This window comes from Primulina huaijiensis, chromosome 10, assembly GCF_012295235.1.
Source record: "Primulina huaijiensis isolate GDHJ02 chromosome 10, ASM1229523v2, whole genome shotgun sequence".
In the NCBI taxonomy this organism is placed as follows: domain Eukaryota; kingdom Viridiplantae; phylum Streptophyta; class Magnoliopsida; order Lamiales; family Gesneriaceae; genus Primulina; species Primulina huaijiensis.
The window spans coordinates 13,527,912-13,539,211 of NC_133315.1; the positions used below are offsets into that span (position 1 = coordinate 13,527,912).

Consider the following 11,300-nt stretch of genomic DNA (forward strand, 5'->3'; position numbering starts at 1 on the left):
TATAGATCTGTGCGACCATCTTACATGCATACATAATTATGAATGGATATCAAAGATTTTTTTCCATAAAAAATAGCAACTTGATCAAAGATTTCAAACTAGAATATAAAGCTTTTAGAGTAGATATCTTGTGATACGGTCTCACGAATCTTTATCTGTGAGACGGGTTAACTCTACCGATATTCACAATAAAAAGTAATACTCTTATCATAAAAAATAATACTTTTTCATGGATGACCCAAATAAGATATTCGTCTCACAAAATAGGACCCGTGAGACCGTCTCACACAAGTTTTTGCCAAACTTTTAAAAGTAAATACCAAATTCCACTATCCTCTAAAGGTTTTGCGCAATTGAATGCTCAAAAGGTACTAGAAAAAAAAGTGTGCTGGCGCAATATATGTCGGGTTTTTTTTAAAATATTATAAATTAATAAAATCATTGTAAAAATATAACAAGTTGCAAAATTTTGTAAAACTAGTACAATCCGGGACTTACTGTCCCGGATTCAAATTTTTTATTATTTTTTTTCTTGAATCCGTGTCAGACAGGCTGCCGATATCCCTTTTATTATTATTTTTTAATCCGGACAGACACGGATTCTCAGTATCCGTGTCTGTCCGGATTTAAAAAAAAAAATAAAAGGGATATCGGCGACTGAATATGCAAAACCCTCGCTCTTGGCGACGGTTTAACATTTACCGTCGCCAAGAGCGACGATTTTGCATAATCAGTCGCCGATATCCCTTTTATTATTATTTTTAATCCGGACAGACACGGATACTGAGAATCCGTGCCATTCAAGAAAAAAATAATAAAAAATTTGAATCCGGGACAGTAAGTCCCGGATTGTACTAGTTTTACAAAATTTTGCAACTTGTTATATTTTTACAATTATTTTATTAATTTATAATATTTTAAAAAAAAAAACCAATATATGTCATCAAATATAGTCTTTGAAAAGGATCCTTAGTGGCAATGCTTATTAACTGGGTTCATTTCATGGATGATACGTCCGGTATAATTTTAAAATAATTGATTATTTTTGTGAATTATCTTGTAATAAATTAAATAATAGCATAGTCTTAAGATTATTGGACAAATATTAAGAAGATTCTAGAAGTACTTTATTAAAAATATTTTAGCAACAAATTATTCATTTAATTTTCACTAATTTCAGTATCCAAATTACAAACGATAATAACTACAAACATTACTTAATAATATATAAAATAACTAAAATTTAAAAATAATAGAAATATGCATTTATTACGATAATTTTCGTAACTATTAAATAATAATACTAATTTGGATATTAATTTTATATTTATTTATATAATTCAAGAACGAAATATTTATAAAATTTTTTATATTTATTTATATAATTCAAGAACGAAATATTTATAAAATTTCATAATTTTTACTTTTTAATTTTAATTTTTATTTAAAATGACAAAAATGAAATTAAATTAAAAATAAATAAAGTAGGGCAACCTGAACCTAACATGATCCGAACAGAATTTTAATCAAGCAGGTTATTTTTTCATATCAATTATTCGATACTAAATTGGACAGACTGATACTGGTTTGAGACCCGATTCATTTACACCCCTAGCGATAGATACTAAGATCGAACTCCAACCAATCTCCCTCGGTAAAGTATGTTTTGGTTATATATATACTACTGGCCTAATTTAACCAGTAACAAATACATAGATGAATATTGACAAACAAAAGATGTTTCTGTTAAATAAACCTACCGATCCAGAATGTGTAACTTAATTATAAACCAATATTGGATCAATTGACCTGTAAAAACCCATGTATGGTCCAATAAGCCAGGGGAGGATACCTACCAAGCTCATGTACAAGAAAATCTTCGCACAAAGCTCAGACGCGCCAAATAATTGCTCTCGGCGAAATCATGTAGCGTACGATATGATCGTGTCTTGTTAATATCATCCTTCCCAAACTCTTCCTTCAACACTCTTCTACATCCATCAGCATCCTATAAGACAAGACAGAGTGGAGTTAGCCGTTCAGAAAGATTATTACACAAAACTTCGTCACTGTTTGAGGTTGCATTGAATAGTTTAACCAGGGATCGTTCAAGCAGTCATGAACATTATATCAACATGAACTCTTATATTTGGTACAGAGAAAAAGTTTGACATCGTATGTGGTTGAGGATTCATAAATTCAGTGAAGATGATTTGTATGTCCTCCTTTAATTGTAAATGTCGTTTTGTACTGTTTTGTTAATAGATTCCTGATTCTTAAAACCACAATTAATTCAAACTAATCTAAGACCTTAAACCCGACAGCTTGCTTAAGCAAAACCAAACTCCTTACCAATCGGACGTGACGTTTGTGAATAAACTTTTTTCCCCCAAACCATACTTCACAATTACGTATCGGTGTTTACTCATCAGATTTATGTAACAAGACAGTACACACGCTTGCAACCTCTATGTCACATTTTTCCCAGAGACTACAAGAACCCTTCTTATCACCACAATATTAGCTTCACTTCGATATTATGCTAGAGGAAACACATATATAAACAAACTTTCTCAAACGACACATTTTAGCAGCCATCAAATTTTTCGAATGGGTGGTCAGGACAAGCACTTGGAAAAAAAATACAACTTTTGAGAGATGTATGATTCCAAGAACAAAAATAAGGTGTGCTTGATTGGAAGAACTATTCTAGAAACAGCCACAAACAATCACGAGAAAACAATCACGTGAACAAGAACAAGAAAAAGAAAAAAGGCAAGGAGAGCACTACCTGCAGGAATTTCAACATTTGTTCTTCAATGGTGCCATTCATCGCTAATGTCTCAACATGAATAGGACGCACAGCACCCATTCGATGAGCCCTACTGATAACCTGCTCCTCCATGCTATTCATGTTTCATAACATTGAATAAATCATCAATAATATTAAAAAGTGACAAATAAAAATGTGCAATTCTCAGCCAAAGTAAAGCAAAACAAGCATAACAATATCAGAATATAGATCAACTCTCATCAGAAAGCACTGGTCTAACCAGTTGAAAAAATTACAGTTAGCATCTTCGATGGGATAGCTAATACCAGCTGGATGATCAAGATGTTACAGAATTTGTCTATGAGCTGTTTAGACTTGTCCAAAAAAACATTTGAAATTACAGTTCACATCGTCGATGGAATAGCTAACACCAGCTGGAAAATCAAGATGTTAGAGAATTTGTCTATGAGCTCTTTAGACTCGTCAAAAGAAGAAAAATAGAAATTGTAGCAATTACCTTCTATCCCATATAGGTTCCATCAAATAAACATGAGTTACAAAGCTTAAATCAAGACCTAAGGCAGCACTTCCATCCATCAAAAGAGCCATACAGTTGGCATCATGCTGGAATGTTGCAAGTGATTTCATCTGAATTCCGCAAGAAAAAGTTAGTAACTAAACTGCATCAAAAGAACTTATTACAGTAGCTATGAATATTTTTTTAAAAAAAAAAAAGCACACCTTGTTACTAGAATGCATTGGGCTATACATCCCAACAAATTGGATCCCAGCAATATTTAACTGTACCAACAGTTTAAAATATTAAACTCGTAAGTCAAACAAATATCATCGAAATCAAGCCTGCAGCAATCAATAGTTACCTGCTGTTCAATGATATGTATGTGTTCAAGAAACTGAGAAAAGATGAGAACTTTCTCGAGAGATATCTTGTTATACCCATTTCTAGAATTACAGCAAGTCTCCTGATCTAATGATGGGTCTAAAAAGCTATTCCTAGAGGAGAGATTAAGGTTATCATAGATAACCTCTCTCCTTTCACTATGGTACACTACAGTCCTATTAGCTTCCTGCAGTTTCCGTAAACTCTGAACAAGATACGTAACTTTACTGCTGGTTGTTGACTGCCAATCAGGGTTCCAGTCGTCCTGCATCAAACAGTGATATTTTAGGAGACCTTTCCAGCAAAAGATTCAAGACAAAAAGAGGCAAAATGCATAAAATCTCCATTGATTTTTAAATGGACAAACACAGTCAAGGTGATCATACGTATATATAAATACACAAAATGATATTGGCAGAATATTTAATGCTTCAAATCAAAGAAGGACATAACCGCATGTTCAATCTTCTCTTCATTTACCAGTCACCATTTAACCTATTTTTGTGGTGCGCATGATCTACTCGAACTGGAAAAAAGAAGAAAGAGAATGGGGGAAATCATATGATGGAAATATTTAGTGCAGCACAAGCCCTTAATTACATAAAGAATTGGCATTAACTGAATGTTATTAGTACCTTGAATCAATCAACGAATGGAGCATTGAACCAATTAACCCATTATAAGGTCATATTTCCTTACTAAGTTATTAAGGAATAAAATTAAACATTCACACTGGAAGATAGAAAGTAAGAAAGGATTATTTAGGAAAATAAAAAAGGTGCAATGTACTGCATATCTGCTGATAGGCGGTGACAGATGATACAATTACCATGCCATCTAGAGTAGCTTTTCCTTTCCTTAGTAATAAAAGGTGTGTAAGACGTAGGCCTTAGTATGAACTGAAAACATGTGCATCTGACAGCAAGTGCATCGAAAAAGAGAATCACCATGGACCATATCAAATTATACCAAATGTAATGTACTTTGTTAGTCACACCTGTTTGTATGAAGGCTGCAACTCAATGAGATCCTTTGGCACGGGCCACTTAGGATTCGGATTCTCTGGACGAGCTAAGGCTTCTGGACTCTGCATCTCGTACAAGTAACCACACCCAGGAAACGTACACCTTTCACAATCTAAAGCAACACAATCAAGGCATAAAAAATGCCGACAAGGTGCAATGACAGGTAAACGACACCATTCTTGGCACCTAACAAGAAAACAAAGGATACATTATTATAAAAGGTCAAACTAGATCTGTAATACATGGAAGAAAAACAGCTACCTTACCTCATGCAATTTCCACCATGCAAGAGATTATACTTTATTAACCCATACTCTTGCGACATTGTGTCCAAATCGTTCTCAACTAGTATATCCATAGTATCTTGGATATCTTCACCAGCATCTGTCACTCTAACATGTCCAGCCACACAGCAAGATAATCTAACATTTCGTATTGTAGTAGCACGGAAGTTCCATTGTTTTGGGTTCAGTAAACTCTCAACATGAGAAGGGTCATTCCAGTCTGCCATTAATATATTTCGTCGTACTGTTTCCACCAACTCATTATAACTTTTTGCATGCTCTTCTGAAAAATCCAAAAATGTAACTTTCTTGATGCAAGGTGGAATTGCTTGCAAATCTATTTTTCTCGCACTGATCATGCATCTGTGAAGCAACTGCAACAAACATGACCTCCCCTCTTCCATCTCGGCCTCAAATGGCCTGAGAATACCTGCTTCCCATGATTTCTGATGTTGCCCATAAGCCTCTTCTTGGAGGAATTTAAGCATTGGTTGAAGATAAGAGAGCTGGCTGCTAGGAGTGTTGGGAGTTGGAGTACCTGTCAACAGCCACCGGTTTGTGGCAGTTAGGGACACAGCCATTTGTAATTTGTTTGTCATATTGAGACTTGATCCAAGAGTATGACCCTCATCCAACATGACTCGAAGCCAATGAACTTGCATCAGTACACTTCTCTTATGAGGACTCCACTCAGAACTCAAATGATTAAAGGTAGATATCACAACATCATAGTCCCAAGCCAAATTGTGTGCAGGAAGCTTTTTCTTCTGATCGCCCCATACATAAACTCGTAATTGTCCTGGTCGGACATGCCTGTCAATTTGAGTTTTCCAGTGATCGACAAGATTTGATGGGACAACAATCAAAGTTGCACTTGACACATATAATCTAAATGAATGTAATGGCTCACAGAGAGCTATCCTGAGGGAATCCAAATCAAAGGACAGGTTTGAAAGTGTCCTTGGATAGAACCACCTTAGGACATTCTTTACTACTTTCTTAGTAAGGCCAAAAGCTTGAAAAATTTTGTGATAATCACGAGTAACTCTAGTATCAAACAGTGAGTTTCCTACTATAGGGCTCACCAACCCAATTGTTTCCATTTCTACTAACTTATCAGGTGAAAGTTTAGCCAACCAAGTCAGGGCCTTCTTTGTCTCTGTATTTATCAGCATATAATGTTCCTTTAGCACACTGATGAAAAATGCAATATTTTCCTCCTGGCCACCGTATGTTCCCTTGGTATGAAAGCCCAGCAGGTATGTGATGGGCTCCCCAAAATCCCAAGATTCTTCTGGAACATTACAATCCTGGTGAAAGGGGTCATTATTCATGCTACAAAACCATGCCCTAGAAGCATTTTCTAGGATTCCATTCTCAAGCTTTCGCCACTTGCTACAAGAATCACATTGGATCCAGGTTTCTTTGCAATCAATATTTTCTGTGACCATCTCCTTATCCCTCCTGCAGGAGAAACCAACTTCTTTAAAGTTATGTTTTCTGTTTTTTGAGCATTTCTTAGCCTTCTTTCTCTCAGAAGTGACAGGTGGATCGTATGCATATAGAAGCTGTCTTTTCACAGTACCACTGCTCCCAGCGCTACGCACCAAAAATGTTGAAGAAGTTGAGCACGCAGACAGAGAGAATTTAACTTGTTTACTAACTGAGGAATCACCAGAGTCTAAAATTTGCTCAGCAAAACCAAAAGAACAAGGAGAATTAGGTGCATGGAAGCTAGAACTATTCCTCGGCGTGAGTTCATTGAATGATAATTGTCCTCTTCGAGATTTCTGACCCACCTTTTTGTTAGTATCCTGCAATCTACCATGGATTTTATTGTCTCCACTAACTTCATAGTAGCCACACTTCCGATCCCCGTCATGTATGCTCCAGATCACTTCTACACCATTTGGAGGTTCAGCCCAAGTTCCTTGAGTTTTCAGGATTAGTGAAAGGGATGTTATAGTTTTACCCAATCCAGGCTCATCACAGAACATACCGCCATGGAAATCCTTAATTGTGGGAACTACACCAGAGACAATTTCTCCAGAAACCTTATTTATATAGAAATCGAATCCATCTTCGGTTTTGAAATCCATGAATAGGGGATGTGGTAGAACTTTAGATTCCCGTTCACGCAGTAACATCCAATTAACAGCAGCCTGCTGATGAGGATAAAGCTTAAGTTTCATGCATGGCATGATTGACGCTGCTAAATACCTTAAATGACGACACACCAAAGAAATCCTAAGCAGATCTTTTGGGCATAGTGCAGAAAAGATATTCATCAAAATATCATCTGACAACACCCAGATACCAGAGTTCGATGATAAATGAGCTGGCTGCACTCTTGAATTATCAATGTCCACCTTCTCCGAGACACAGGGTAAGCTCTTAAAAATTTCTTGGAGTTCAAAAAGCTTTTTCTTGGAATTGTCAGGTGCACTACAATGCCATTTGCAGTGAAGGACGTGACAGTCTGTAACACTCCAAACACCATAATAGTTGTCGTGGTCCACTTTTACAGACCTTAGCATTGAACTTCTAGCTTCCCAATCACAACTGTAAAATAATTTAAAACTTTAACATTGCACTGCAGTCAACAAAACCTAAACTTATTTATCAAAATTAAAATTCCACTGCTACAAATACGGGATAAAAATTGAGAAATTGAGATTTACATCAACAATAAAACCATTTTTTTGGGCAAAAACTAGTATAAGCTCTCACATTCAGATGTCTATGGCTGTAGCGGCTGAGTTACGTAAGTTACATAGTGGGAATAGCCGTGAGTACGCGTGTAATTATATTCCATTGAAATGGAACTGATTTGCTCTGTTTGTTATTTCTTTTCTATTCTAAGCTCTGAAATTGTGCAATTCTGTTTCTAGAATTATGTGTAAGTGTTTTCAGTGCATTGAATTTATGTGAATTCCCAAGAGTATTATGTTATTTAGTTTCTTCATAACATCTTTGAGCCTTGTCGAATTCCTCGAGAAACCAACAATGAGAAAATCTGGCTTGTTATGTGCGAAAACACCTTAGAGATCTTATGCTGAGACTATGGATGGGCAGCAAACACAACACATCGGTTTGTATGTTATATTCTGGGAAAATGTTTCGTGAACATAGATGTGTCGTCAAGAATCCTTGCATGCTCTTCCTAGTCCCTACCATGAACTAGTGTCGTGGTGAGGAACATGAGCCTGCAAGTTTTTGTAGCATCTTGAGAAGTGTCATATTCACCATTGCCAAGAAATGTTTCTGAGGAGATGGGAAAACATATCCTTGGTGGGAGACCTGATGTGCCAAGCACAACACTCGCCATTTTTATGTATGCCATATTTACATTTGTGTTCTCGTCCTGACTAGGTTATCATGTTGTTGACATTTGACATAGAAAGTTTAGTGCTACTAGACAAGTAACGTGGGAGAGAGAGAGAAAAGTTATTTGTGTCATGTTTACGCTCCTGACTTTAGGAGGTCAGTTGTGTAGCTATATTGTAACATATCCTTGGAGGTCGGGGGGTAGGGTGGGGTGGGGTCTAGTCTATGTGGAAAATAATTTGTTCATATTTTACTGCGTTCTAGAAGCGAGAGGTCAGCTTGTACTTATATAACTTTAAAATCAACACCAAATGTATAATCAATAATCTATGTGCTAGATAATTCAATGTCTGTGTGTGCAAACTAAATACATTTATCTGAACAAATGGTAATCATGAATCATCTTTCGACCCTATTTCACGCTACCTTATTAATTTACGTGTAATTTTTCCATTATGCCATTTTTGGAATCCATGATATGTGAGATGCCAAATGAGCCGAAACAATGTATTCTACTTTTGGACCACAAAATACTTCATCAAAAAATGAGGCCAACTTTCATGTGTTAAATCACACTCCCAGACAACCAAATAGATATTTGCTTCCCACACAGGCGAAGCTCCTCATTCAAGGAATTTCTTTTCGTACACTCTTCCTCTCACCCCACCCCTTCTTTCAACATGCATTTATAGCATCTATGTAGTAGCAATAAATGTTTCAAAGCGAAAAATCTAAAATCACATCAGGATAGAGTCATTTGAAATTAGATAGTTTCTAATTGTTTAAACTTCATATGCCTTTGGTATAAAGAGATTTCAAAATAACTGCCAAATGAGCAATTGAAATAGATTTCAAAATAATTGCCTCTATATTTAAACTTCGCATGAGCAATTGAAATATATTTCAAATACCCCTGATAGCCAATCTCGAAATCCAAATGTCAATTTTTTTATCAGATTAAATTCATCAAGCAACAAACTCAATGCTTCCAAATTGTGCAAGATATAGGTGACTTAACAAAAAAGCTAAGGTCGATAGTTCTAGCAACAAAATAATTCATGCTAGCATAAAGCTAAGAAATAGCACCACAAAACCCTTGACTAATTTACAAGATTAAATCACTGCCTAACCAAAGGCAGCTTATAAAATAAAAAATTTCAACCAACAGTAAAACCTCAGATTATCAAGAGAAAAATCAATCACTAATTCAAAACCGCACCTAAGGTGTTTGCAAAGTGAAGCGGCGATGGCGCCAAACCGCGGGAACTGCCATCCACACCACAATACTGCAGGAAAGTATACATCCACTAAAACTACAGCTCTAGTTTCCCTACCCCCGCCTTCAATTCCACTCCGCCGGTTCCTGGTTTCAACAACTCGCGCCACGATTATCAAGCACTTGTTCGTAACGAGGGCATGCAATTGGTGCAGCACGCTAATTGACCCGTGTACCATCCCCATCACGCTACGCCTCTTCTTCGATGAAGGCGTCGTAGAGGCTCCCGGATTGGCAATTGGGACCAATGCGACGTTGTTCTGGGACACGAAGCGGATATCTTGACGCTCGCCGGCAATGTGGCAAGCGGAGTGAAGAGGAACGGGAACTGCGGCATCGGGAATTGCGAGAACCATGCGGAGGAAACCGGCGAGCTTGTGGTCTGCGGGCGGCTCCACTTCGTTCTCCATTAACATCAGGAATTTTCGAATTCCTCCTTCCTATGATTCTGAGACGGGATTTGGAATATTTATATTCCTGCCGGACGACCCGACCCGTGAATTCTGGTCCAGCAAGAATGGGTCAGTTTCGGTCCAGATCAGTAGGGACTGGGCTCAGCCCAAACCTGAACCGCAATTTGAACAAAAATTGGGCTATCCTCTATTCATTTTCTTTTTTTTGTATTCTTTTACAACTTAAATTTCGTGTATTAAAAATAATATTATTTTCTATAAATATGAATTGAGTCAACTTATCTTACCAATATGTCGATAAAATCTCACAACAGACATACTATTCGTNTTTTAGCTTCTAGAAGTTAAATATTTATCAATCAGAAATTTTGAATGAGGAAACAGGAAGGGGTTATCTCGAAATACTTTTTTGGTGCACTTTAGACATCAAAACTAGTAACCGTAATAATCCCACTTAACAATACAATAAACCATAGTTTGGTACACATTATATGATAAACATGTGATATATAATATAAGGATAAGTCAAGGATATATAAGATGCATGATATTATATTTAATATTTGGTATGATTTTAATAAGAGTAATTAAATTTATATATTAGATTGTAATGACAAAATTAACCTTAATCGAGTGATACTAATAATTTTATTAAGATTTATAAAAATCATTTACATAATTATCTCGAGTTCATTTATATAATTATCATATTATATAATATATATAAATAAATAAAAATATTTATTTGATGGGGCGGTGAAAGTGAAATGAGAGAACGATAACGTTTAAGATTTTTATATATTGAGGGCAATTAAGTCATTTGTGGTGTTTTTTATCATTAAATTAAAATTATCACATGTCATAAAAGGGATACATTATCTTTGTATAAAACTATTGATCAATATCATGGGCTTTCTAAAAAGTTACCAAACGTGGGATAAGGAGGATTATTTATCAATCCCTCTCTTATCTCAAGCACCAAACTATACATAATATTATATTATATGTAGTGTCTAAGTGTGTATTAGAAGTGTAAATAAATTAAATTGAGCCGAATATTACTAAAATTTTAAAGCTCGAATTCAGCTAAAATTAAGTAAATTTAAGTTCGAGTTCAAATTTTTTTTTTGCTCGAGCTCGACTCGAAATGAAGTTTTAGTTCGGATTTAGCTCGAAATCTTCGAACCTATCCACGAGCTATTCGAACTATTGCTCGGATAGTAAAGTTCAAGAACGAAGTTTCGAAAACTCGAAATGTCCAAAAAGCTCGAAATTTATAAATAGTTAATATATAATAATAT

At 35.7% G+C, this 11,300-nt stretch overlaps 1 protein-coding gene across 4 annotated transcripts; it reads right to left on the minus strand.

The window, feature by feature from the left end:
- Positions 1-1,647: 1,647 nt before the first annotated feature.
- Positions 1,648-10,042, minus strand: LOC140985823 (F-box protein At3g54460). 4 transcript variants are annotated; one of them, XM_073453771.1, is made up of 8 exons: positions 9,530-10,040; positions 4,966-7,545; positions 4,672-4,885; positions 3,655-3,939; positions 3,515-3,574; positions 3,291-3,421; positions 2,792-2,906; positions 1,648-2,008 (listed from the first exon to the last, which is right to left on the minus strand). In XM_073453771.1, the coding sequence occupies exons 1-8, from the start codon at positions 10,000-10,002 to the stop codon at positions 1,862-1,864; spliced, it is 4,005 nt and encodes a 1,334-aa protein (XP_073309872.1). In that variant the 5' UTR covers positions 10,003-10,040; the 3' UTR covers positions 1,648-1,861. The 4 variants fall into 4 exon arrangements, 2 of the variants coding, with proteins under 2 accessions (XP_073309872.1, XP_073309873.1); XR_012176861.1 differs by lacking the exons at positions 1,648-2,008; positions 2,792-2,906; positions 3,291-3,421; positions 3,515-3,574 and adding exons at positions 4,128-4,200; positions 4,310-4,589 and having other exon boundaries at positions 3,802-3,939; positions 9,530-10,042; XR_012176862.1 differs by lacking the exons at positions 1,648-2,008; positions 2,792-2,906; positions 3,291-3,421; positions 3,515-3,574 and adding an exon at positions 4,128-4,200 and having other exon boundaries at positions 3,802-3,939; positions 9,530-10,042.
- Positions 10,043-11,300: the final 1,258 nt, after the last annotated feature.

Coding starts and splice junctions, on each gene's coding strand:
- LOC140985823 (XM_073453771.1), bottom strand. CDS start 10,002: ATGTTAATGGAGAACGAAGTGGAGCCGCCCGCAGACCACAAGCTCGCC. Junction 3,422..3,514: donor CAATGCATTCTAGTAACAAG/GTGTGCTTTTTT, acceptor TGCGGAATTCAG/ATGAAATCACTTGCAACATT. Junction 2,009..2,791: donor AAATGTTGAAATTCCTGCAG/GTAGTGCTCTCC, acceptor CTTGTCTTATAG/GATGCTGATGGATGTAGAAG.